Source organism: Arachis stenosperma, chromosome 1 (assembly GCF_014773155.1).
Source record: "Arachis stenosperma cultivar V10309 chromosome 1, arast.V10309.gnm1.PFL2, whole genome shotgun sequence".
NCBI classification, from domain to species: domain Eukaryota; kingdom Viridiplantae; phylum Streptophyta; class Magnoliopsida; order Fabales; family Fabaceae; genus Arachis; species Arachis stenosperma.
The window spans coordinates 124,178,120-124,203,662 of record NC_080377.1 but is presented as its reverse complement, the minus strand read 5'-3'; the positions used below and the strand labels follow the sequence as shown (position 1 = coordinate 124,203,662).

The 25,543-nt window shown below is 39.3% G+C and overlaps 2 protein-coding genes across 6 annotated transcripts; both read left to right on the top strand.

The window, feature by feature from the left end:
- The first annotated feature begins 12,086 nt into the window (after positions 1-12,086).
- LOC130970478 (putative E3 ubiquitin-protein ligase RF298) lies at positions 12,087-16,455 on the top strand. 5 transcript variants are annotated; one of them, XR_009082071.1, is made up of 4 exons: positions 12,810-14,955; positions 15,046-15,184; positions 15,267-15,373; positions 15,636-15,860. XR_009082071.1 is itself a non-coding variant. In XM_057896576.1 (3 exons), exons 2-3 carry the CDS (start codon positions 12,820-12,822, stop codon positions 16,170-16,172), a joined length of 2,673 nt encoding a protein of 890 aa, XP_057752559.1. In that variant the 5' UTR covers positions 12,087-12,241; positions 12,810-12,819; the 3' UTR covers positions 16,173-16,454. The 5 variants fall into 5 exon arrangements, 3 of the variants coding, with proteins under 3 accessions (XP_057752559.1, XP_057752567.1, XP_057752575.1); XM_057896576.1 differs by lacking the exons at positions 15,046-15,184; positions 15,267-15,373 and adding an exon at positions 12,087-12,241 and having other exon boundaries at positions 15,636-16,454; XM_057896584.1 differs by lacking the exons at positions 15,046-15,184; positions 15,267-15,373 and adding an exon at positions 12,101-12,241 and having other exon boundaries at positions 12,840-14,955; positions 15,636-16,455.
- Positions 16,456-18,411: 1,956 nt separating this feature from the next.
- Positions 18,412-25,229, top strand: LOC130945428 (pyruvate, phosphate dikinase 2-like). Its single transcript, XM_057874148.1, has 20 exons — positions 18,412-18,547; positions 18,631-18,940; positions 20,299-20,355; positions 20,481-20,714; positions 20,806-20,943; positions 21,143-21,305; positions 21,447-21,682; positions 21,763-21,891; positions 21,984-22,163; positions 22,252-22,389; positions 22,507-22,671; positions 22,746-22,907; positions 23,002-23,091; positions 23,220-23,536; positions 23,667-23,796; positions 23,951-24,079; positions 24,259-24,396; positions 24,481-24,558; positions 24,683-24,774; positions 24,859-25,229. Exons 2-20 carry the CDS (start codon positions 18,671-18,673, stop codon positions 24,899-24,901), a joined length of 2,889 nt encoding a protein of 962 aa, XP_057730131.1. The 5' UTR covers positions 18,412-18,547; positions 18,631-18,670; the 3' UTR covers positions 24,902-25,229.
- Positions 25,230-25,543: the final 314 nt, after the last annotated feature.

The following is a 25,543-nucleotide window of genomic DNA, read 5'->3' as shown; positions in this document are numbered from 1 at the left end:
GCCACGCGTTCACCGCAGAGAGCTCTACAAAACCCATATAATCAATCTTGAGGTAAGCCACGTGTTGCTGTTCGAAATCTCAGCCCTTATTTTCGAGTTTCATGGGTGAAATGTTGAGATTTTGGGTTCTTTGATGTTATAGGACCAAACTCTCTTGAAGGAGAAGGTTAATCTTGTCTCCTTGGACCTTGGGTGTGGTAAGATTCTCAACCCTAGTGTATTTTGTTGTTTTATGATGCTTGGGTTTTGAGATGTTGTGTATGGGTATGATGGTTGTGGCTTAGGTTGTGTATTTGTGGATATTGGAGCTTGATTGGTGATTTTGAAAAGCTTGGAAAGGGTTTGGTGGTGAAAAATCTATTCTTGGAGGTATGGTTTCGGTTTCCCGTATCTAATATGTAATGTGGTAGGAAATACTTAGGCTAGAGGCCCTAAGATAGGCATTGAATTGTTGATGTTGTTGAATGATTGAGATATATGATGTGGTCATATATGTGATGATGATTATTGATGCCTTGGTGGTATGATGTATGAGAAATATGCATGTCGTGATATATGCTTGATGATTGGTTATGGTTGAATTGTGGGTTAAACCATGTTGATGGTGAGTATGATGTTGATTGTGTACAATAATGATTTATTGGAATTGGTGTTGTTGAGAATTGGCATGAGGAATAGTATATGATATGCCAATGTGTTTGAGTTTGAGCCACTTGGGTGAAGTGGGGTAACATGACGAGATAGTGATTTTGGTAAGTTGTGGTAATGTGTCAATGTGTGAGTTGAGGAGGCTTGATGTTGAATTTGATATATTTTGATTGATTTCAAAGAAAAGGGATGAACTTGGCATGTTTTGATTGGTTTTGAAAAGAGTTGGAAATGGCTTGTTTTGAAAATGGCATATTGTGGTTTTGTATGAAAATATGGTTTTTGGGCATACTTTGATGGGACATAACTTGGACTACGGATCTCTGTTTTGTACCAAATCTGTTTAGAAATGAAATTTGATCCGGGATGTCCATGCCGTTCGAAGAACAGGTGAAAAACGATTTAAAATGAGGAAGTTATGTCCGTCGGAAGATTGGGGTTTAAATTGGTGAATTCTGCAGCTTTTTAACTTAGAAAATTTCTAGCAGAATGACCCCTTGCGCGTGGGCGCACCTGGCGCGTACGCGCCGATCTTCCAGAAAGTGCCATCCACGCGTGCGCGTGATGTGCGCGGGCGCGCCGATAGTGCTGCACCCAATGCCCAGCCATTTTCCAGAGAGTTATGCCAGAACTGTGCCAGTGTTGTGCCTGGGACACAAGAACACCCGTGCGTACGCGTGGTTGACGCGTGCGCGTCGATTGGCAAACTTTTAATCCACGCGTTAGCGTGCATGACGCTTACGCGTCGATGAGTTTTTGAGGCCATCCACGCGTGCGCGTGGAGTGCGCGTACGCGTGGCCCTGTTTTCATCCCAAAGTTGATTTTTGAGTTTTAAAAGCCAAATCTCATACTTCTAAGCCTCCGATCTCACCATTTATGTCTTAAATCATTATGACATGCCTAGCTATTAGAAAGGGGCTAGTGAATGAGGTAACTTGCGAGTGAAGCAAGGGAAATATGAATGATCAATGAGGATCAAGATGATTATGTGAGATGCGGAGGATGGTGGTGGAAGTGCTTGTTATGCCATGGGCCGAAAGGCTGTAATTGTTAATGGAATGGCTGGTTATGGATTTAACCGTGAGCCGGAATAGCTGTGTATGCTATGAATATTGGCTGGTTCTGGATTGAACCATGAGCCGGAATAGCTGTGTATGCTATGAATATTGGCTGGTTCTGGACTGAACCGTGAGCCGGATGGCTGATATGGATGTTGATCCATGGATGAGGATTCATGCATGTTTATGCTGAATTATTGATAATTGTGATTTGCACTTCCACTATCGGAGATACGAGTTTCCCTGGGTAGTAGCAGTGGCTAGCCACCACGTGCTCCAGGTTGAGACTCGATACTCTGGTGACCCTATGTCGTAAGTGTGGCCGGGCACTGTGAAAGACCCGGATGAGCTCGCCCCCGAAATATTCACCAGTGAGGGTGATGGATATGGATCATGTTTATGATCAAGTTTATAACGAGTATAACTCGAGTTGGGGATGCGCGACAGAGGGACAGTCCAATGGTTAGCGACCAGGACTTGTCGGGTTGGCTCTATAACCGACAAGATGATATCATCGGCCACTAGGGACAGGCATTCATCATATGCATACTATGTGAATTGTTTGAGATTGCCTATTTGACTGCATATTACTTGCTAATTGTCTAAATGTCTTAACTGCTCCTATTTGTATATTCTTTGTCTGATATAATTGTGTTTGCTATATTATACTCCTGCTGGTGGTTGGGAGGTTTGAAGGAATTGGAAAGGGAAGTATTAGTTAGACTGAAGAATCTTTAGTCAGATGCCCTTATATGGTTTAGCTTGTTTATAAGCTTTGATATTATCTGGAGGAAGTTCTAGGATTGCCTTCGGCTTTCCTCTATTATTATGTATTATATATGTGGAAGCTGTTACCATGCTGGGGACCTCTGGTTCTCACCCATGCAGATTTTGTGGTTTTCAGATGCAGGACGTACGGTTTCCCGCTGAGGCATGCTGGAGACTTCTAGATTTGCGAAGATCCTTTGTTCTCGGGGCTATGTTTTGGTTTATATGTTTTGTTTAGATACTTTTATCTCCATTAAATAATACAAACTGTGATGACTCCTCTTATGGGAGATTTTGGAGAATAGGTTTATGTATTTGTGTCCCTTTGGGTTTCCTTTGGGGTTTTCATTATTTTATCATATGTATATATTACTATGCTCGGACCGGTTATCTTCGCAGCCGGATCTTGAGTCTTGATATTCCTGTTTTTGACACTCCTTTGTATATATATTATCTCGCGTTGGTTTATCCTTGTTCGTTACGTTATCGATCGGAGTGATGCGCTTTTGAGCTGCGGTTTTTGTTTACCCCCTTTTTCTGCAAAGGCTCCTAGTTATAATCAATCATTCATACTACTATACGTACTAAATTTTTATTTTAGAGGTCGTAATACCTTGCCATCTCTGAATTATGACTTAAGCATAAGTCTCTGTATGGTAGGGTGTTACATTATGGTATCAGAGCAGTTCGTTCCTGTAGAGCCTGAGGGATGGACTGACTATGCTTCTGTGCATTCTCTGTGTGTGTGTTATGTGCTATTAGTATATCTGCTTGATATAATTGGCATAAACGTTCATGAGCATGCATTTGGGACTTTGAAGCACTAGACTTCCGATATTGAGACTGATCAACTTAATATCGATTGTTGGGTGTGTATAGGAACCAGATGGCGCCTCGTGGACGCGGTAGAGGTAGTGCGAGAGGTCGTACGAATGCTCATGCACCGGAGAATAACCCTAATAACCCGGTGAACTTTATGGCTGCGTTGGAGAACATGGCTGCTGCTATGCAAGCCACTGCCGAGGCTCTTGGTCAACAGATAAATAACCATGGTAATGATGGAGGTGGAGTTCAGGGTCCGATGACCTTGGCAAACTTTTTGAAGGTTAATCCGCCTAAGTTCAAGGGAACTACTAGCCCGACTGAGGCTGATACATGGTTTCAGGCTATAGAGCGAGCATTACAAGCACAAGTGGTACCTGAAGGACAGCGTGTCGAGTTTGCCACTTATATGCTCACCGGTGAAGCGTCGCATTGGTGGCAAGGTATCCGACGTCTTCTGCAGCAGGGTGATGACTATATCACCTGGAATGTCTTTCAAGAAGAGTTCTATAAGAAGTACTTTCCGACTTCTGCTAGGACGGCTAAGGAACTTGAATTGTTACAACTGAAGCAGGGTACTATGTCCATATCAGAGTATACTGACAAGTTTGAGGAGCTGTTCAGGTTCTCTCGTATGTGCCAAGGGACTCCGGTGGAATATGAGGAATGGAAGTGTGTTAAGTATGAAGGAGGACTCCGGAGTGATATCTTCAGTTCAGTGGGACCAATGGAGATTAGGACTTTCTCCGAGTTAGTGAACAAGTGTAGGGTTGCCGAGGAGTGTGTGAAAAGGGCAACCGCTGAGAAAGGGAGTCACAAAGGTTCATTCCCACAGAACCGAGGGAAGAGCTTTGCACCTAGAGGTCCATCTTTCAAGCGGGGAGGCTCTTTCAGGAGGCCCAACAACAACAACTCCCAAGGAAAGAAGTTTGGGAAGCAGCCTCAGAATGATCAAGCTTGTTCTAGGTGTGGGAGTCACCATCCGGGAGCACCATGCAAGGCCGGATGGGGCTTGTGCTACAATTGTGGAAAAGCAGGGCATAAGATCGCAAGCTGCCCGAAAAAGCAGAAACAAGGTGCTGGGAAGGCACAACAGACTGGACGGGTGTTCACCACTTCAGCTGTAGGAGCTGAGGGATCTGAGACACTCATTCGAGGTAACTGTGAAATGGCTAGTCAAACTTTAAATGCTTTATTTGATTCGGGAGCATCACATTCATTCATTGCATTTGAGAAAGCCCATGAGTTAGGGTTGAAGATTGTAACTTTAGGTTATGATCCAAGGGTGTACAATGCTACCCATGAAGCCACGGTAACTAGGCTAGGATGCCCGGAAGTTTCCTTTAGGTTCAAGCAGCGTGATTTCGTTCATAATTTAATCTGCTTACCGATGATCGGTCTTGACCTTATCTTGGGATTGGACTGGTTATCTAAGAACCATGTTCTGCTAGATTGTTCTACAAAGTCGGTGTACTTTATGCCGGAAGATACAGAAGGGCCGGTCGTGGTGAATAATTATTACTTGAATTCGATGATGGTGAACTGTTCCGGAACCGAATGTCAGGGTATCATGTTGTTAACCGCGGGCGTTTCGGGTGACGATCAAAGGTTGGAACAGATTCCGGTTGTGTGTGAGTTTCCGGAAGTGTTTCCCGATGATATTGATGAGTTTCCACCTAACCGAGAGGTTGAGTTTGCTATTGAGTTGGTGCCCGGGGCGGGACCAATCTCAAGTGCTCCTTATAGGATGTCACCGTTAGAGATGAACGAGTTAAAGTCTCAGTTAGAGGATTTGTTGGGAAAGAATTTTATACGGCCAAGTGTCTCTCCATGGGGTGCTCCAGTGTTACTGGTGAAGAAGAAAGATGGGAGTATGCGGCTCTGTGTGGATTACAGGCAGTTGAACAAGGTTACAATAAAGAATAAGTACCCATTGCCGAGAATTGATGATCTCATGGATCAGTTACAAGGAGCTGGAGTTTTCTCTAAGATTGATTTGCGATCCGGTTATCACCAGATAAGGGTGAGGGGTGAGGATATCCCTAAGACCGCTTTCAGGACTCGTTATGGTCATTACGAGTACACTGTGATGTCCTTTGGGTTGACGAACGCTCCTGCGGTATTCATGGATTACATGAATAGAGTTTTCCGTCCGTTTCTGGATAAATTTGTTGTTGTCTTCATTGATGATATACTAATTTATTCCAAGACTGAAGAAGAGCATGCGGAACACTTGAGGACCGTGTTGCGGATTCTAAAGGAGAAGAAACTTTATGCAAAACTGTCTAAGTGTGAATTTTGGAAGAGTGAGGTGAAGTTTTTGGGCCATGTGGTGAGTAAGAAGGGAATAGCCGTAGACCCAACTAAGGTGGAGGCTGTGATGGATTGGAAACAACCAACCACCGTAACAGAGATAAGGAGTTTTCTGGGTTTAGCTGGCTATTACCGAAGGTTTATCAAGGGCTTTTCACAGATAGCTTTGCCAATGACAAAGTTAACCCGCAAAGACACTCCGTTTGTTTGGACTCCTGAATGCGAGGAGAGCTTTCAGACATTGAAGAAAAGGTTGACCACTGCACCTGTGTTAGTGTTACCCGAGCCGAACGAGCCTTTTGAGGTGTATTGTGATGCCTCATTAAAGGGTTTAGGGTGCGTGCTGATGCAGCACCATAATGTGGTGGCGTATGCCTCACGACAGTTGAGACCTCATGAAGTTAGTTACCCTACGCACGATTTGGAACTCGCTGCGGTTGTGTTTGCCTTGAAGGTGTGGAGGCATTATCTCTATGGGGTTAAGTTCCAAGTTTTCTCTGATCATAAGAGCTTGAAGTATCTCTTTGATCAGAAAGAGCTTAATATGAGGCAGAGAAGGTGGATGGAATTGTTGAAGGACTACGACTTTGAGTTGCATTACCATCTGGGAAAGGCAAACGTAGTGGCGGATGCGTTAAGTCGGAAGTCATTATATGCGGCTCGGATGATGCTCCAAGAGGAGAAGTTGCTCAAGGGATTCGAGAGTCTTAAGATTGGTGCTCGAGAAGTATCCGGAACTTTATGTTTGAGCCGATTAGAAATCTCAAGTAACTTTAAGTCCGAACTCCTAAAGGCTCATCAAAATGATGAAGCGTTATGGAAGGTGTTACCGGCTATTGAGCAAGGAAAACAGTGGCGAGTGTCGGAAGAAAAAGATGGGTTATGGAGATTCAAGGGTAGAATCATTGTGCCGGATGTTGGCACTTTGAGGCAAGATATTTTAAAGGAGGCACACAAAAGCGGATTCTCCATTCACCCGGGAAGTACTAAGATTTACCATGATTTAAAGGTGATGTTTTGGTGGCCGGGTATGAAGAATGATGTGGCGGAATATGTATCAAAGTGCTTAACTTGTCAAAAGGTAAAGATTGAACATCAAAAGCCCGCCGGTATGTTGCAACCTCTAGAGATTCCACAATGGAAGTGGGAAAGTATTGCAATGGACTTTGTGTCAGGATTGCCAAGGACTAGGGCTGGCTTTGATGCTATTTGGGTGATTGTGGACCGATTGACGAAGTCAGCTCACTTTTTGCCCATTCGTATGACTTACACCCTTGAGGAGCTAGCACGGTTATACATAAAGGAGATTGTGAGACTTCATGGTGTACCTGCTACTATAATCTCTGATAGAGATCCTCGTTTCACTTCAAGGTTTTGGGGTGCATTTCAGAAAGCTTTTGGAACCCGATTAAGCTTGAGCACGGCTTACCATCCTCAAACAGATGGTCAATCTGAGAGGACAATCCAAACACTAGAGGATATGTTGAGAGCTTGTGTTTTGGACCAACCGGCGAGTTGGGATCGGTATATGCCATTGGTGGAGTTTGCATACAATAATAGTTATCATGCGAGCATCGGAATGGCTCCGTATGAGGCCTTGTATGGGAGAAAATGTCAATCTCCGCTATGTTGGTATGAAGCTGGAGAGAAAAGCTTGTTGGGGCCGGAAATGATAGCGGAGACTACTGAACAAGTCAAGAAAATCCATGATAGGATGCTTACGACACAGAGTCATCAAAAGAGTTACGCCGATCAAAGGCGAAAGCCCTTAGAATTTGAGGAAGGAGACCATGTTTTCCTTAAGGTTACTCCGACTACAGGAGTAGGTAGGGCGATTAAAGCAAAGAAGTTGAATCCTCGCTACATTGGTCCATTTCAAATCCTGGAGAGGATTGGACCGGTGGCGTATCGGATGGCTCTACCACCTCATCTTTCGAACCTGCACGACGTGTTTCACGTGTCGCAGCTTCGAAAGTACACCCCTGATGCTAGCCATGTGTTGGAACCCGAATCGGTTCAATTAAGGGAAGATTTGACGCTTCCAGTGGCTCCAGTCAGAATTGATGATACTAGTATTAAACGGTTGCGTGGAAAAGATGTTTCATTAGTCAAAGTGGCATGGAGTCGAGGCGGTGTTGAGGAACACACTTGGGAACTTGAGTCGGAGATGCGAACGGATTATCCGCATTTATTCTCAGGTAATTGCATTTGAATTTTGTGGGCAAAATTCCCAATTAGGTGGGTAGAATGTAAAACCCGGTTAATTAACGGCTAATTAACCCATAAATGAGAATTTATTCTAGAAAGCCTAAAATGTGATTTTTATGGCTAAATGTGATAGAGGAGACTGAGACGAGAATTTTGGTACCAATTTTATAGAATTCGGACCAAGATTGGACCGAACGGGCCAAACCGGGCCAACCGGACCCAAAGTGGGCCCTTGGCCCAACATAACTTGACCAAAACCCTAGTTTTCAGCACACTCTCTCCTCATTTGTTACACACACAAGCTGAAAATTAGAGAGAAAGGGAGGAAGAACACTCTCTCAAGTTCTCTCCCTTGGTTGATCTTCAAACCATCATAACTTTTGATCTAGAGCTCCGATTGCCACCCCGTTTGCGGCCACGCGTTCACCGCGGAGAGCTCTACAAAACCCATATAATCAATCTTGAGGTAAGCCACGTGTTGCTGTTCGAAATCTCAGCCCTTATTTTCGAGTTTCATGGGTGAAATGTTGAGATTTTGGGTTCTTTGATGTTATAGGACCAAACTCTCTTGAAGGAGAAGGTTAATCTTGTCTCCTTGGACCTTGGGTGTGGTAAGATTCTCAACCCTAGTGTATTTGTTCTTTTATGATGCTTGGGTTTTGAGATGTTGTGTATGGGTATGATGGTTGTGGCTTAGGTTGTGTATGTGTGGATATTGGAGCTTGATTGGTGATTTTGAAAAGCTTGGAAAGGGTTTGGTGGTGAAAAATCTGTTCTTGGAGGTATTGAGGCCTTGAGAGCTTGTGGATAAGTGGTTTGGAAGTGCTCCGGGGGAGCTTGGGAAATTCGGCTAAGGTATGGTTTCGGTTTCCCGTATCTAATATGTAATGTGGTAGGAAATACTTAGGCTAGAGGCCCTAAGATAGGCATTGAATTGTTGATGTTGTTGAATGATTGAGATATATGATGTGGTCATATATGTGATGATGATTATTGATGCCTTGGTGGTATGATGTATGAGAAATATGTATGTCGTGATATATGCTTGATGATTGGTTATGGTTGAATTGTGGGTTAAACCATGTTGATGGTGAGTATGATGTTGATTGTGTACAATAATGATTTATTGGAATTGGTGTTGTTGAGAATTGGCATGAGGAATAGTATATGATATGCCAATGTGTTTGAGTTTGAGCCACTTGGGTGAAGTGGGGTAACATGACGAGATAGTGATTTTGGTAAGTTGTGGTAATGTGTCAATGTGTGAGTTGAGGAGGCTTGATGTTGAATTTGATATATTTTGATTGATTTCAAAGAAAAGGGATGAACTTGGCATGTTTTGATTGGTTTTGAAAAGAGTTGGAAATGGCTTGTTTTGAAAATGGCATATTGTGGTTTTGTATGAAAATATGGTTTTTGGGCATACTTTGATGGGACATAACTTGGACTACGGATCTCTGTTTTGTACCAAATCTGTTTAGAAATGAAATTTGATCCGGGATGTCCATGTCGTTCGAAGAACGGGTGAAAAACGATTTAAAATGAGGAAGTTATGTCCGTCGGAAGATTGGGGTTTAAATTGGTGAATTCTGCAGCTTTTTAACTTAGAAAATTTCTAGCAGAATGACCCCTTGCGCGTGGGCGCACCTGGCGCGTACGCGCCGATCTTCTAGAAAGCGCCATCCACGCGTGCGCGTGATGTGCGCGGGCGCGCCGATGGTGCTGCACCCAATGCCCAGCCATTTTCCAGAGAGTTATGCCAGAACTGTGCCAGTGTTGTGCCTGGGGCACGAGAACACCCGCGCGTACGCGTGGTTGACGCGTGCGCGTCGATTGGCAAACTTTTAATCCACGCGTTAGCGTGCATGACGCTTACGCGTCGATGAGTTTTTGAGGCCATCCACGCGTGCGCGTGGAGTGCGCGTACGCGTGGCCCTGTTTTCATCCCAAAGTTGATTTTTGAGTTTTAAAAGCCAAATCTCATACTTCTAAGCCTCCGATCTCACCATTTATGTCTTAAATCATTATGACATGCCTAGCTATTAGAAAGGGGCTAGTGAATGAGGTAACTTGCGAGTGAAGCAAGGGAAATATGAATGATCAATGAGGATCAAGATGATTATGTGAGATGCGGAGGATGGTGGTGGAAGTGCTTGTTATGCCATGGGCCGAAAGGCTGTAATTGTTAATGGAATGGCTGGTTATGGATTAACCGTGAGCCGGAATAGCTGTGTATGCTATGAATATTGGCTGGTTCTGGATTGAACCATGAGCCGGAATAGCTGTGTATGCTATGAATATTGGCTGGTTCTGGACTGAACCGTGAGCCGGATGGCTGATATGGATGTTGATCCATGGATGAGGATTCATGCATGTTTATGCTGAATTATTGATAATTGTGATTTGCACTTCCACTATCGGAGATACGAGTTTCCCTGGGTAGTAGCAGTGGCTAGCCACCACGTGCTCCAGGTTGAGACTCGATACTCTGGTGACCCTATGTCGTAAGTGTGGCCGGGCACTGTGAAAGACCCGGATGAGCTCGCCCCCGAAATATTCACCAGTGAGGGTGATGGATATGGATCATGTTTATGATCAAGTTTATAACGAGTATAACTCGAGTTGGGGATGCGCGACAGAGGGACAGTCCAATGGTTAGCGACCAGGACTTGTCGGGTTGGCTCTATAACCGACAAGATGATATCATCGGCCACTAGGGACAGGCATTCATCATATGCATACTATGTGAATTGTTTGAGATTGCCTATTTGACTGCATATTACTTGCTAATTGTCTAAATGTCTTAACTACTCCTATTTGTATATTCTTTGTCTGATATAATTGTGTTTGCTATATTATACTCCTGCTGGTGGTTGGGAGGTTTGAAGGAATTGGAAAAGGAAGTATTAGTTAGACTGAAGAATCTTTAGTCAGATGCCCTTATATGGTTTAGCTTGTTTATAAGCTTTGATATTATCTGGAGGAAGTTCTATGATTGCCTTCGGCTTTCCTCTATTATTATGTATTATATATGTGGAAGCTGTTACCATGCTGGGGACCTCTGGTTCTCACCCATGCGGATTTTGTGGTTTTCAGATGCAGGACGTACGGTTTCCCGCTGAGGCATGCTGGAGACTTCTAGATTTGCGAAGATCCTTTGTTCTCGAGGCTATGTTTTGGTTTATATGTTTTGTTTAGATACTTTTATCTCCATTAAATAATACAAACTGTGATGACTCCTCTTATGGGAGATTTTGGAGAATAGGTTTATGTATTTGTGTCCCTTTGGGTTTCCTTTGGGGTTTTCATTATTTTATCATATGTATATATTACTATGCTCGGACCGGTTATCTTCGCAGCCGGATCTTGAGTCTTGATATTCCTGTTTTTGACACTCCTTTGTATATATATTATCTCGCGTTGGTTTATCCTTGTTCGTTACGTTATCGATCGGAGTGATGCGCTTTTGAGTTGCGGTTTTTGTTTACCCCCTTTTTCTGCAAAGGCTCCTAGTTATAATCAATCATTCATACTACTATACGTACTAAATTTTTATTTTAGAGGTCGTAATACCTTGCCATCTCTGAATTATGACTTAAGCATAAGTCTCTGTATGATAGGGTGTTACAAAATCTTTCATAAATAAACACGTCACAATTGGTAACTGTATATATAAACACTACTATAAAATTTTACGTAATAAATTAATAGAAAGACATCACATATTACTGTTTGCTACATTAAAAATTAAATTAATATTTTTTTTAGAAACTAATTAGTTCAAAATCAAATATTTTAGAGACTTAATTCTTAATTTACCCTATTCATAAATTGTCTGTGATATAATATAAATGGTTAATCTCTTATTTGTTATTAAAATCTCATCTCCTTTTTCTACCATGCTTCCTTAGAAGTGATTCTTAATTTTACCTTTTCTATACTAAAAAGTTGAAAGAAAAAAAAATATTTAACATAACATGTCTACACTTTGCCACTATTAATTTTGATATGCATGTCTTTCAAACACTTCCATGTGATGCAACCACATGCTACATAGTCATGTTTTAGACTATGTAGATAGATAGATGGCAACATATATAAATTAACACAATTTTTTAAAATTAAGATACAATTTTATTTTTGAGTGGCAGCTTATGGTAAATGAATGAATATATGAAAAATAAAATATTTATTTATTTATTATTATTAATTTATTAACTTATTCTTATTTCTAAGATGGAGGAAGACCTTGAATACATAAAAGCCATCAAGCTCCCAAGGCCCTCATATCAGCACAAATAAAATAAAAGGAAACTAAAAAAAAAAGAAAAAAAATAGGGAAAAGGTGTAGATTTTCTTTGTGATTGTCCGATTGTGTAAGATCGATCGTACCATCGATTGTTCGGTAATTTGCTCCAATCGGGTACGTATCGATCGTGTAGTACTGATTATAACTCATGTATTTGGGATCTTCTTCCTATCACTGCCTCCGTATGCTTGGATAATCTTTCAAAAACATGTTTTTTAATCGTTTTTGTGATCTGTTGCTGTATTTGGAGTATCGATATTCGTTTGGGTATTTTTAATTTCCAATTTTTCTTTTCCGGGTATGTTCTGCTCGACGAGATTACTGCGTATATGTGGAAGCTGATTGATCCGTCATCAATTATTCTCTGAACTCTGAACCTTCTAGAATTTTGGAAATCATCGGTTCTTAATAGTTAAATCCAGAAATGATTGATTTTCTGGATTTAATGCATACAAATATGATATCCAGTGCTAGTTATATTACTTTTTTTTATGCACAATGTTGTGGAATTGCTGCTGAATTTTCCTCATCAATGATGTTATTAATATTGCTTTTGAATTCATGAAACTTGATGTTAGAATTGCGGTTGTGGATAGATACTAGATAAAACTTGATAAGTGTGTTCATATTTTTCATCTGTTTCCTTTCTTTTTTTGGTTGTTTATTTGGTTTTTGTCTGCAGCTGTCTAAGAATGGTTTCATTGGTTGCCAGTGGCAGCAGTCAAATGTCTCCTTCAGTTTCTGTCCAAGAAAAAGGAAGTAGAAATAAGAGAAAATTCAGGGCTGATCCTCCTTTGGGGGAGTCCAATAAGATTATTCCTTCACCCCAAAGTGAGTGCCTTGGTTATGAATTCTCTGCTGAGAAGTTTGAAATTGCCCCGGCTCATGGGCAAGCCGCGGCTTGTGACCTGTGTAGTATTAGCCAGGATCATTCTGCCGATGGATTGAAGCTTGACCTTGGGTTGTATAGTCCTGGAAGTGCATCTGAGGTCGGGCCTAGTCATCCAAAGGAAGGACTCGAGGCAGATGAATTCAACGATGCTGATTGGAATGATCTCACTGAAGCCCAATTGGAAGAGCTTGTCTTGAGTAATTTGGACACCATTTTCAAGAGTGCAATAAAAAAAATTGCTGCATTGGGATATACAGAAGAAATTGCAACTAAGGCCATCTTGAGGTCTGGCATCTGCTATGGATATAAAGATACTGAGTCTAATATAATTGATAATGCTGTAGCATTTCTTAGAAACAGCCAAGAGATTGATCCTTCACGCGAGCACTATTTTGAAGATTTAGTGCAGCTTGAGAAGTATATCTTAGCTGAATTGGTTTGTGTACTTAGAGAGGTTAGGCCATTCTTCAGTATCGGCGATGCAATGTGGTGTTTGTTAATTTGCGACATGAATGTGTCACATGCTTGTGCAATGGATGGTGACCCTTTAAGTTGTTTAGGTAGTGATGGCACTATGGATGGTGGTTCATCTAGCCAAATGGAATTGCAATCAACAGCAGAAATAAAAGTTCCTGAGTTCAGTTTTCCAAATCCTTGTAAATCGATTCCTGCAGGTTCTCATAATTCTCAATCCAAGAAACCCTTCGCGGTGGGAATTCCTGGCATGAATAACTCAAAGAATTCTCATGTTCTTGGTGGTGGACTCTTAGAGAATGGGGGTACCACTTTTGGATCTGATTGTGTTAATAAAGCTTTTACTACTGTTGCAACATCTCAATCTCCCCTGGTCGATGAAAAATGGGGGAATGTTAGGAAGTTCCATTCTGGCAGCACCAAGAGGGACTATGTTCTTCGACAAAAGTCGTTTCATGTGGAAAAGAATTATCGGACTTATGGATCCAAAGGGTCTTCAAGAGGAGGGAAGCTGAGTAGCTTTGGTAGTTTAATCTTGGATAAGAAACTTAAATCTGTGTCAGAATCTTCTACGATAAATTTAAAGAGTGCATCCTTACAGATAAGTAAGGCAATGGGGGTTGATGTGATTCAAGACAATAATGCTAATTTCTCATCCCCTGCCGGACCATCTGTCTCGACTTCATTCCGGTTGGATTCTGCTCCTGATCTCATCTCTAGATCGACCAATACTTCGTATTCAGTACATGCAGCAAATACTCTACCTGCATTCAGTAGTCCAGCTCCTTTATCAGCTACAGATACTGATCTTTCTCTTTCATTGTCTTCAAGAATCAAGTCTTCTCCGGCACCTGTCTACGTCAATAAGGAGGCACCTAGTAGTAGTCATGTGGGTTTATCATCTGACAAGCCCCTTGGTCAACGGGTACCACAAGATAGAAAGGATGAAATGATTTTGAAGCTGGTTCCAAGGGTTCGTGAGCTGCAAAATCAACTTCAAGAATGGACTGAATGGGCCAATCAAAAAGTTATGCAGGCTGCTCGTCGGCTGGGTAAGGATAAGGCTGAGCTCAAGACACTTCGACAAGAGAAAGAGGAAGTTGAGCGTCTTAAGAAAGAGAAACAATCTCTGGAAGAAAACACTCTGAAGAAGCTTTCCGAGATGGAAAATGCCTTATGCAAAGCAAGTGGACAGGTAGAGCGAGCTAATGCTGCTGTTAGGAAGCTTGAGGTTGAGAATGCTGCTTTAAGGAGAGAGATGGAAGCTGCTAAACTACGTGCTGCAGAAACTGCCGCAAGCTGTCAGGAGGTCTCAAAAAGGGAAAAGAAAACCCAAATAAAGTTTCAGTCTTGGGAGAAACAGAAATCCTTGTTTCAGGAAGAGCTAGTTACCGAAAAACGTAAATTAGCGCAGCTGCTGCAGGAACTAGAGCAATCTAAGGTGCAACAGGAACAAGCTGAGGTATAGTACTTTAATCTTGTTCCAAAATTTCTCTAATGTTCCCTTATATTTTTGTAAACAACACCTGGTATCTTCACTGTTGTAACATAGTTCGTGCAGTATTAATGTACCACGGTGTCTCCAATATGCAACCTTTTTTCTTAAGAAATAAGGTTGTATGAAGGTGTGATTAGTGGGTTTTTCTGTTTTGAAGATCCTCCAGTCTCATTTTTATTCTCAGCATAGACCAGTAAGTAGATAGGCTTGTGTTAACACCTATTTTAGATATCCATTTGTTTGCATGAGTTGACCATTATCATGTTTCCATGTAGAGTGGGTGAGTACTGCATGTATATTAAATGATATGGGTCTGAAACAAATTTTCTTCATGCCATCATGTTAGCTATCGAGGTATTATCGGCTTTTCTCCATTTAGAAGGTGAAGAACGGATGCGTAGATTTTAAGATGACTCCTTAAACTTGTGTTTCCTTGCACCTTGTTTGTTTTCCTTTTCCTTGAAGATCCTGTTTATCTTGTATTTGTGATACTCATCCTTATTGTCAAGTGAAACATGATCAAATTGTTTTGTACACATGAACCATTGCGAGGTTCCACAATGCAACCACTCTTGACTCTTTATGGGTGTTGAATGAGTTTATTTCTTGTTATGTTCTCATCGTAAAGGGCAAATATCACACAGGCTAGATGGCAGCAAGAAGCGAAGGCGAAAGAAGAACTTCTTCTACAGGCCAATTCTATAAAAAAGGAAAGAGAACAGATTGAGGAGTCAGCAAAATCCAAAGAGGATATGATCAAATTGAAAGCGGAGAGAAATCTGCTCAAGTACAGAGATGATATCCATAAACTTGAAAAGGAAATTGCACAGCTGAGGTTCAAGACTGACTCTTCCAAGATCGCTGCACTGAGGATGGGCATTGATGGAAGCTATGCTGGCAGGTTTGCGGACCTCAAAAATGTTGCAGCCATGGGAGGGCCCCGGAATTCTTTTATAAGGGAGCTAGTCAGCGACTACTCAGTGACATCCGGTGGGGTTAAACGCGAACGCGAGTGTGTGATGTGCCTTTCGGAGGAGATGTCCGTGGTCTTCCTTCCCTGTGCACATCAGGTTGTTTGCACAACATGCAATGAGCTCCATGAAAAGCAAGGTATGCAAGATTGCCCTTCTTGCAGGAGCCCGATCCAGCGGCGTATTGCCGTACGGTATACACATACATAATATTTATTTATTTATTTATTTATACTTTGAGCGAGTTGAGAGTTTTGAATAATGTCTATGGGACTTCAGAATGAATAAAGCATTCTAATCATGCATCTCAACAGTTGGTTGATACATTAAGCTGCTTTCAATGGCAAGGTTGATTTTTGGTTGGTTCTGTTTTTTCTCCTCTTCTGTTTTGATGTTATTCTTGAGAAGGTGCACTTGCCTTCCTTAGCTTGTTACTGTGATATGATGCTAAAGTAAATAAATATGCAGAAGAAATTATACCTATTGGTTATATATATATACACTATTGTTTTCTCAATCCTAATGTGTCCATGTGCTATTTCTTAAACATAAGAAGGTGAATATAAGTGATTTAATCATATCTGCTGAATGTCAGAATATTTGATCAATGATTATGACTTCCTATTGACAACATTAATAGAGAATATAGCCACATGTGCCACCCAATATTTTTGTCTACATGAATGGCCTTCATGATTCAAGCAGCGATCATAGAATGTGGACTTCAAAATCAAGATTATGCATAATTGCATATTTCACACAAGCCATCATTTTTTGACTTAACTGTTATGTTTTATTAAGTGACGCATAATACATGAAAACTTTTTTCCTTCACTCTAGAGTGTCTAAAAAAAATTAAAGGACTCATGAAGCTCAAGAAATATAATTAAAAGGATGCCACATGGCTAAGGCCAAAGACACATAATTATAAATTATAGAATCTTATAATATGTCCATATTATTTATTTTAAATTTCTTATAACATTCATAACAGTGAAGAAAAGTGGCTAATTTTTTTATGAGGTTGACATGTGAGTTATGCTGAGTTATGGAGTATTGGGGAGATATATACGGTTGTGACAGCGTTCAATTTTTTGTTTTAGTGGGAAGAAATTAGACAGTCCAATTTCATTGCAGAGAGAGGGAGACACAAATCGGACGATTCGATTTGTGTGGAGCAAAATTTTATGCAGAATTTCGTGTATATTGAAATCGGACCCAGAGTTTTCTGCCAGTACACAAATCAGACCCAGGATTTTTCAGTACTTCCAATCGGACAGTCCGATTTGTCTTGCGCAGTCCTCATATCTTGGTGAAACACCATATACCTTTATAACTCTGCTATCCACCAACCATCTCTCCGTATTAAAATTAAAAAGTTCAAGAAAAGTAACTATAAAATTATGTTTGTTTATGCCATAGTTTACCAACCATTTATTTTCACTGCTTCCTAGGCGTTTTAAAAATCTACAAAACTATTAATAATAAAATAGAATTAGAAAACAAATAATTAATAAAGATAAATAGAGTAATAGATGTGGATGGAAATATTTGGAGAAAAATATAGAACCCATTCCTGTCTAGAAGGTTCTTTAGGGAAATTATGAAGTGATACGAGAGATCTACTCAGCCACATCTATTCACATTATTTTAGAAAGGAAATTAAACATTTAACCATTCCAATAATATTATTAGTTTGTCGAAGTTGAATTGTTTGTTAATATAAAACAATTTCCTTCTTTATCCAGCTATATTAACTTCCGAAAACAGTTGTAATTTATATATATTAAGGCTTTAAAATAAGAGTAAAAATCGAATGCTTTTACAAAATTTTGCAAATATATTAGAATTACATTTTTAGTTTCATTATATCTACTGCAAGATGTTTGTGGTGTCAAAAGTTTTAAATCGGAAGAAGGTACGTGAAGAGCTGAAAAAACATAATTTTCATAGTAGTATTTTGTTTTTGGAAGAAACAAAAAAGGAGGAGAAGCAAAGAAGTAGGAGAAGAGGGTAGCCATTGAAACTTGAAAGGGACAAGTTGTATGATTTTCTAAGAATTGTCCATATGTGTGCCATAAACCGCGAGACGGACCAAGAAAGGGTAAAGTTGGTCATTCAATAAAATAAAAAATCAAATAAAGGACACATACAATTATATTATATCTATACTAAAATTAATTATTAAGATTAGTCATTAATATAAAATATATATTAAAATATAAATAAAAGTTAAAAATAAATTAAATTATATATATTTATATATAAATATATTAATAATTAATTTTAGAGGATAAATAATAATTTTGGAACACAAAATAATAACGTTAGTGTTACTATTAAGTTCAATTTGAAGGCGACTTAGCTCCAATCCGGAATATCGTCCACTCATTTCTCATCATACATTATAATTTTGAATTATATTACATTCTTTTTGTTATTGAGTTATAATTAATAAAATTGAACACATAAATAGCGAGGAAAATAAAACACAACTGACATTTTTCATTTTGAGAAGCTGCTATACTAATTACTCAGCTCTCAACTACTCTCTTTTTTGTTATATTCATTCATTCTATCTTCAGGTACGTGAATTTGATTTCATGATATAATCAGTATGCAGTAATATATGTATTTACATGCATGTATATGCGCATGAATGCAACAGAGAAGGAAGGGGAAATTGAAGTGAGAAAGATCAGAAAAAGATGTGTTCCTCAGTAGGCATAGGGAAGGGAATACTGATAAGGAGCACACCAGATGTTTGCAGTAATAACAAGAAGAAGAAGAGGGAGTTACTGTTCTATGGGAAAAGAAGCACCAGCAGAGGAGTAGTGCTGTGGCAGGAGGAGTTGCAGTTTTTGTGCTTTGGATCCAACTCCTCATCATCACCATCATCATCATCATCATCAACAGGATCATCACGTTACCCTGCAATACGTGGACAAGTTATCCTTACCCCACCCACAACCAAAAAGGTATGTAGTACCATCCATTCATTCTTTCCTCTAATTACCACAATTATATTAATCATCAATATTCACTTACTACTTTAATACCTTATTCAATTCACTAACAACCAGTATTAGCTATACAACAAAATTAATTACTAATATAAAATATAGTCAATATGCATAAAAATTTAAAATATACATTAAAAATAAATTAAATTATATATATATTTATACACAAATATATATCAATTGATTTTATTAGCTATTTTTAGTGTATAAATAATATTTTTGATTTACTAATACTAATAATAATAACAATTGGTGTCTTTTTTTTTGTTCTAAAACATTTTTTAATTAAGTACTAAATTATTTTTAAGATTTGAATAAAACACTACTGGTTAAAAGATTAAGATACTAATGATCTTGACTACTTTCGCGTTATTTATTATTTATATTACATTACTTTAATGCTTCTTAACTCAGTAGTACCATGTAATAATTTTTTTAAATATGATTACTTCCTTAATAATGTTCCACCTTTTTACATTTGTGAAATGAAAATCGCACCAGTGGGGGTTGCCCAAACTGCGGTTATTTGGTCAAGTGATTTTCGTGACTAGCTGAGCATGTAATGTTGGGTTTTGGGACAAAACCGCAATTAGTGGGCCAATTTTTCCTCTTTACCATAAAATATCCTAATACGAGGCCCAACTTGGTCCGTGAGGCTGTGAAAATTTTTTGTTACGTCCCTTGCTATTAACAATTTTCTTTTGTGTGATGTAGATTTTAAATATTCTTAAAATTGATGTTGTCTGAAAAACTGTTGGTCATCTAGAATTTTTCTAACTTTTAATATCTTGAAAATGCTTAATCATTTGGAAATAACCTTAAAAAAACTAGTTATTTTAATTAATATAATTGAACACCGACACTGAGTCAGAGTCACTGATGTTTATATATTGACATCATATAAAAATTAAACTCATTATGTACTTACACAGTTATGCTGATATTCGATTTATTTAACTAAGCATTGTTTACCTTTGACCAAGCTTCTCAATTTTTGTTTTAACCGAAGTTGCATTATACATAACGGATTCAGTAACTAATCCTAACGGTCATAACTGCCATATGCAATGTGCTATTCCCTTACTCCCAGACAATAATCAGACACAGTTTGAAGTTGAAAACTTTTAAGAATGTCAGATCACGTATACAAAGGCAAATTGTCATAAACCTTTTAGAAGTTTTCACACATTACTAACAAGTAAAAAGAGGTATAAGAGTGGTGTTCAGCTATGATTTTCCCTAAGCATTTAGAATGTAACATCTATTTTTTACTGAAGCTGGAGTAAAAATTTTCTGTGCTATTGTTTAAACAGCGTGTATTCACATTTGGCAAGGGCAGAAGTGAAGGAAACAAGGCCATGAAATCCTTGGCAAGTATTCTTTGTCTTCACATTTGTTTACATTCAACAAAATAGGGATGCCTGCTTTCTTTTTTCCATGTCTGCTTTTGTTTTCCTTTGAATTGATCTGCATGTGTGTGAATGATATGCAATAGTTGGGAGGAAAGGGGGCAAACCTGGCAGAAATGGCAACCATTGGATTGTCAGTTCCTCCGGGACTAACGATATCAACGGAAGCTTGTCAAGAATATCAGCACAATGGCAAGAAGTTACCTGATGGCCTCTGGGATGAGATACTTGAAGGCCTCACTTTTGTGGAGGCAGAGATGGGGGCCTCTCTTGGGAATCCTTCTAGACCTCTCCTCCTCTCTGTCCGCTCCGGCGCTGCGGTAAATATCATTCTTTTCTTATACTTGCTTTATTCTTTTCTCATGCTGTGCTAACAAAACATAACTAACTAGTTTCCTCCACCTTTTCAAGATTTCCATGCCTGGAATGATGGATACAGTTCTCAATCTTGGACTCAATGATGAAGTCGTTGCTGGCTTGGCTGCAAAGAGTGGAGAGCGCTTTGCTTACGATTCATACAGACGATTCTTAGACATGTTTGGAGATGTTGTGAGTAGTCAATTCTTTTACACTCTATGTATCAAAATGCACGTTGTTTTAGCTTTCTTTATAGATTGCTAACAATGCTTTAGCAACTGAAGTCCAAATTACAATATTAAAAGCTAGTATCAATATCCTTCTCTAAAAGTGGAACAAGAAGCATTGTGTTTTTCCATATTTTCTAATTGTTCTTTTGTGTTATATTGAGGTTTTGGGCATTCCGCATTCGTTGTTTGAGGAGAAGTTAGAAGATCTAAAGAACAAAAAAGGTGCCAAACTTGACACTGATCTAACAGCATCTGATCTCAAAGATCTGGTTGAGCAGTACAAGAATGTCTACCTTGAAGCCAATGGAGAAAATTTCCCCTCAGGTGCTGAATGCAACTCCATCACGATTTGTTTGTTATATATCCTCATGGTCTTCACCTTCATTTCAAACTCCCTCTCATCATAAAGTTTTTGTAAGAAAAAACTATATGCGCCCATCTAAAGTTTTGATTAACCAATTGCAGACCCGAAGAAGCAGCTCGAGCTAGCCGTGAAAGCTGTTTTCAATTCTTGGGATAGCCCAAGGGCTATTAAGTACAGGAGCATTAATCAAATAAATGGACTAAAGGGAACTGCTGTGAACATTCAAACTATGGTGTTTGGTAACATGGGGACGACTTCCGGAACTGGTGTCTTGTTCACTAGAAATCCAAGTACCGGAGAAAAGAAACTCTATGGAGAGTTTCTGATTAATGCTCAGGTACATGATTTATGATATGATACACTAGTTATGCGACTTTCATGCACTTATTTTGCTGATTTTTTCAACTCCCCAAATAGGGAGAGGATGTAGTTGCTGGAATCAGGACACCTGAAGATTTGGAGACTATGAAAAATTGCATGCCAGAAGCATACAAGGAACTTGAGGAGAATTGCAAAATTCTGGAGAAGCACTACAAGGATATGATGGTAAAAATTCACTCTCCATAGATAGGTCATTGTTTTGCATGCTTCTCTTACTTCCTGGAAATTTTATGGAATTGCTTTAACCTACAATTCAGGATATTGAGTTCACAGTTCAAGAAAATAGGTTGTGGATGTTGCAATGTCGAAGTGGGAAGCGTACTGGCAAAGGTGCTGTTAAAATAGCTGTAGACATGGTTAATGAAGGGCTTGTTGATATTCGGTCTGCAATCAAGATGGTAGAGCCAAGGCATCTTGATCAGCTTCTCCACCCACAGGTATATACTTAGTTGTAGTTACAATTACTAGATTCACATTTAAGATGATGATCAAGTGTTCTTAATTGATTTTAGTTTGTCTGGTTAGTTTGAGGATCCATCTGCTTACAAGGACAACGTGATAGCTACCGGCTTACCTGCATCCCCTGGAGCTGCAGTAGGGCAGGTTGTGCTCAATGCTGATGATGCTGAAGAATGGCATGCACAAGGAAAGAGTGTCATCTTGGTATCCCTCTTTATTATCACGCAATCATTTTTTTTATCTATCAAGATTATGAAAAGTTTTAGGTGAAATGCTTCTTAGTGTAAGATTGGAGTTTCATTCCTATTTTATTTATTCAAGGTGAGGACAGAGACAAGTCCAGAGGATGTAGGGGGTATGCATGCAGCTTCTGGAATCTTGACAGCTAGAGGTGGTATGACATCTCATGCTGCCGTTGTAGCTCGCGGATGGGGAAAGTGTTGTGTGTCTGGCTGCTCTGATGTCCTTGTAAATGATATTGAGAAGGTAAAGGCTTTCCTTTGGTATAAGCATATTAAATGGCCATCATGCTGTTGGTATAATCTCAACTGAAAATGCAGGTTGTTGTAATTGGTGATACAGTGATTCCGGAAGGTGAATGGATATCACTGAATGGATCCACCGGTGAGGTGATACTAGGTAAGCAGCCACTTTCGCCTCCAGCACTAAGTGATGACCTTGCAACCTTCATGTCTTGGGCTGATGAAATAAGGCATCTGAAGGTGGGTGCATAGTATGCTTTACATGCTTCATTAGTTGAGTTGAATCAAAGAATCTCCTTTCTTGAATATTCTTTTATTTGCTGTTGTGGGTCAGGTAATGGCAAATGCTGACACACCGGAAGATGCATTAACAGCAAGACAGAATGGTGCTCAGGGAATTGGACTATGCAGGACAGAACACATGGTACATAAAATATTCATATATGATTTAATCTTTTTAATTTTAAACCTAGTTTTTGGATATTCATAACAAATTTTACTCAAAAGTAGTAACAAATGATATGGTTTTCTACTGGTTTTGGTGAGTTTCAGTTTTTTGCTTCGGACGAGAGGATAAAGGCTGTGAGAATGATGATAATGGCCATCACACCGGAACAAAGGAAAGCTGCACTTGACCTTTTGCTACCTTATCAAAGATCAGATTTCGAGGGAATTTTCCGAGCAATGGATGGTCTCCCGGTGACAATCCGATTGTTGGATCCTCCGCTCCATGAGTTTCTTCCGGAGGGTGACTTGGAGCACATTGTCAGTGAGCTAACTTCTGAGACAGGCATGAAGGAAGAAGAAATCTTCTCTAGGATTGAAAAACTCTCAGAAGTGAATCCCATGCTTGGTTTTCGTGGCTGCAGGTTTGCATTTCCTTCTTGTGCATGACAAATTCATATTGAAATGAACTCTAGAAAATGAAGTAACAATGTCCATAGTTTATGGATTGATTTTACAATAATTTGTATGTGACCATTGAGGTTCTGTCAACAGGCTGGGAATATCATATCCCGAATTAACTGAGATGCAGGCACGTGCAGTCTTCCAAGCTGCTGTTTCAGTGAGTAACCATGGCATTAAAGTCCTTCCTGAGATAATGGTTCCACTTATTGGTACACCTCAGGCATGATCCTTACTCCACCTTATCTCTTTCTAGTTTGCATGTTCTTCAGTTTTGTCTACATGCATCATTAAGCCTAAAATTTATGAGGAAACTTCCATAGTTCCATTATCATCTTAATCATAGAAGCCCAGATTTTATTTTATTTTATTGGCAGGAATTAAGGCATCAAGTGAGTTTAATAAGGAATGTTGCTGAGAAAGTTTTCTCTGAGATGGGTTCCTCTTTAAGCTACAAGGTTGGAACAATGATTGAAGTTCCCAGAGCTGCACTAGTTGCAGATGAGGTAAAAACAAACTCCTTTTATGTCTCTACTTGAAGAATCACATTAAGATTCTAACATATAGTAGTTACTTGTCATTACTTTAGATTTTAGAATGTGGGAAAGAAGCATAGTTAAAGAGTATAATTTGTTCTGTTTAATTATTTATTTAAACTTGCTAATTTTATTATCCATTCTTCTAGATTGCTGATGAAGCCGAGTTCTTTTCATTTGGAACCAATGACCTTACCCAAATGACATTTGGGTACAGTAGAGATGATGTTGGAAAATTTCTTCCGATTTACCTATCAAGCGGCATTCTGCAGAGTGATCCATTTGAGGTTAGTTGTCTAAAGGTTATTTGCTCATTGATGATATATGAAAGATGGTTGCTGAATTTTTGAAACTGTTGACAATAATATTAGGTACTTGACCAAAAAGGAGTGGGTCAACTCATCAAGCTTTGCACAGAAAAGGGTCGTGCTGTCAGACCAAACTTAAAGGTAGGTCTAGGAGTAACTGACTGACAGAGATTTTTGAACTAGAAGCATGTAGCTGTTCTATTCTATGAATTATTAGACCTCATCAAATTGCTGCAGCAATTAACACCTTGAGTTGTTTTATCAGGTTGGAATATGTGGAGAGCATGGTGGGGAGCCATCTTCTGTTGCATTCTTTGCTCAAATTGGTCTTGACTATGTCTCATGCTCTCCTTTTAGGTCAGATTTTTAGTTCCATATTATCTAAAAATAAATTAGAGATTTAGATTCAATCACTAAACTGAAATTTGAGGACACTTGCAGGGTTCCAATTGCTAGGCTTGCAGCGGCTCAAGTTGCAGTTTAAGAAATTTGTTAATCTGGTTTAAGAGAGGGTTGAATGGCTAACTTTCAGGGCATGACTCTCTTATAACTGTAAATAGTTGTTATTTATTGTTTATAATAGTGAATAAGTCCATGTACATCAAAAATGGATATCTGTATATGAGGTCAGATAAAATGGCCACTGACATACATATAGAAGTAGAAAGAAAAAGGAAATATGTTTTTGGAAAACGAAAAAGAATGAGAGAAACATTGTGTACAAAGATTCATACAAATTACAACAATGTTTCTCGGTGAGTTATAGCCTGCACCTGGCTAAATAAGGTGAATGAAGTACCTTTTACCTCTGACACCTGTTTGGGTCTTACTGTCCGGTCTTTTGATGTTTGTCAATTTTATCCTCTGAAATGTCCTATATTATTTAGTGGCCTCTATAATATTTAATATTTGCACGATTGTTCAGTGGTAGTTTTGTAGACAGATGGGCCTCCACTCTAATATTGATTTTAATGGGTTTGCAAACTTCAAAAAAATTGTAAAATAAGAATTTAAAAAATTGAAAATGTTAAAACCAATTCACAACCATTACGGATGGATCCAAATCTGCTACGGCAAAGTATTAAAAAGACAAGTGTAAAAAATTTTGCATCTACAAAATAGTATG

Excerpts from the sequence above, each read along its gene's own strand:
- LOC130945428 (XM_057874148.1), top strand. The coding sequence starts at position 18,671 with ATGTGTTCCTCAGTAGGCATAGGGAAGGGAATACTGATAAGGAGCACA. Across the intron at positions 22,164-22,251 it reads ATCAGCTTCTCCACCCACAG|TTTGAGGATCCATCTGCTTA; the intron begins GTATATACTTAG and ends TTGTCTGGTTAG. Across the intron at positions 23,092-23,219 it reads TATGCAGGACAGAACACATG|TTTTTTGCTTCGGACGAGAG; the intron begins GTACATAAAATA and ends GGTGAGTTTCAG.
- LOC130970478 (XM_057896576.1), top strand. The coding sequence starts at position 12,820 with ATGGTTTCATTGGTTGCCAGTGGCAGCAGTCAAATGTCTCCTTCAGTT. Across the intron at positions 14,956-15,635 it reads TGCAACAGGAACAAGCTGAG|GCTAGATGGCAGCAAGAAGC; the intron begins GTATAGTACTTT and ends AATATCACACAG.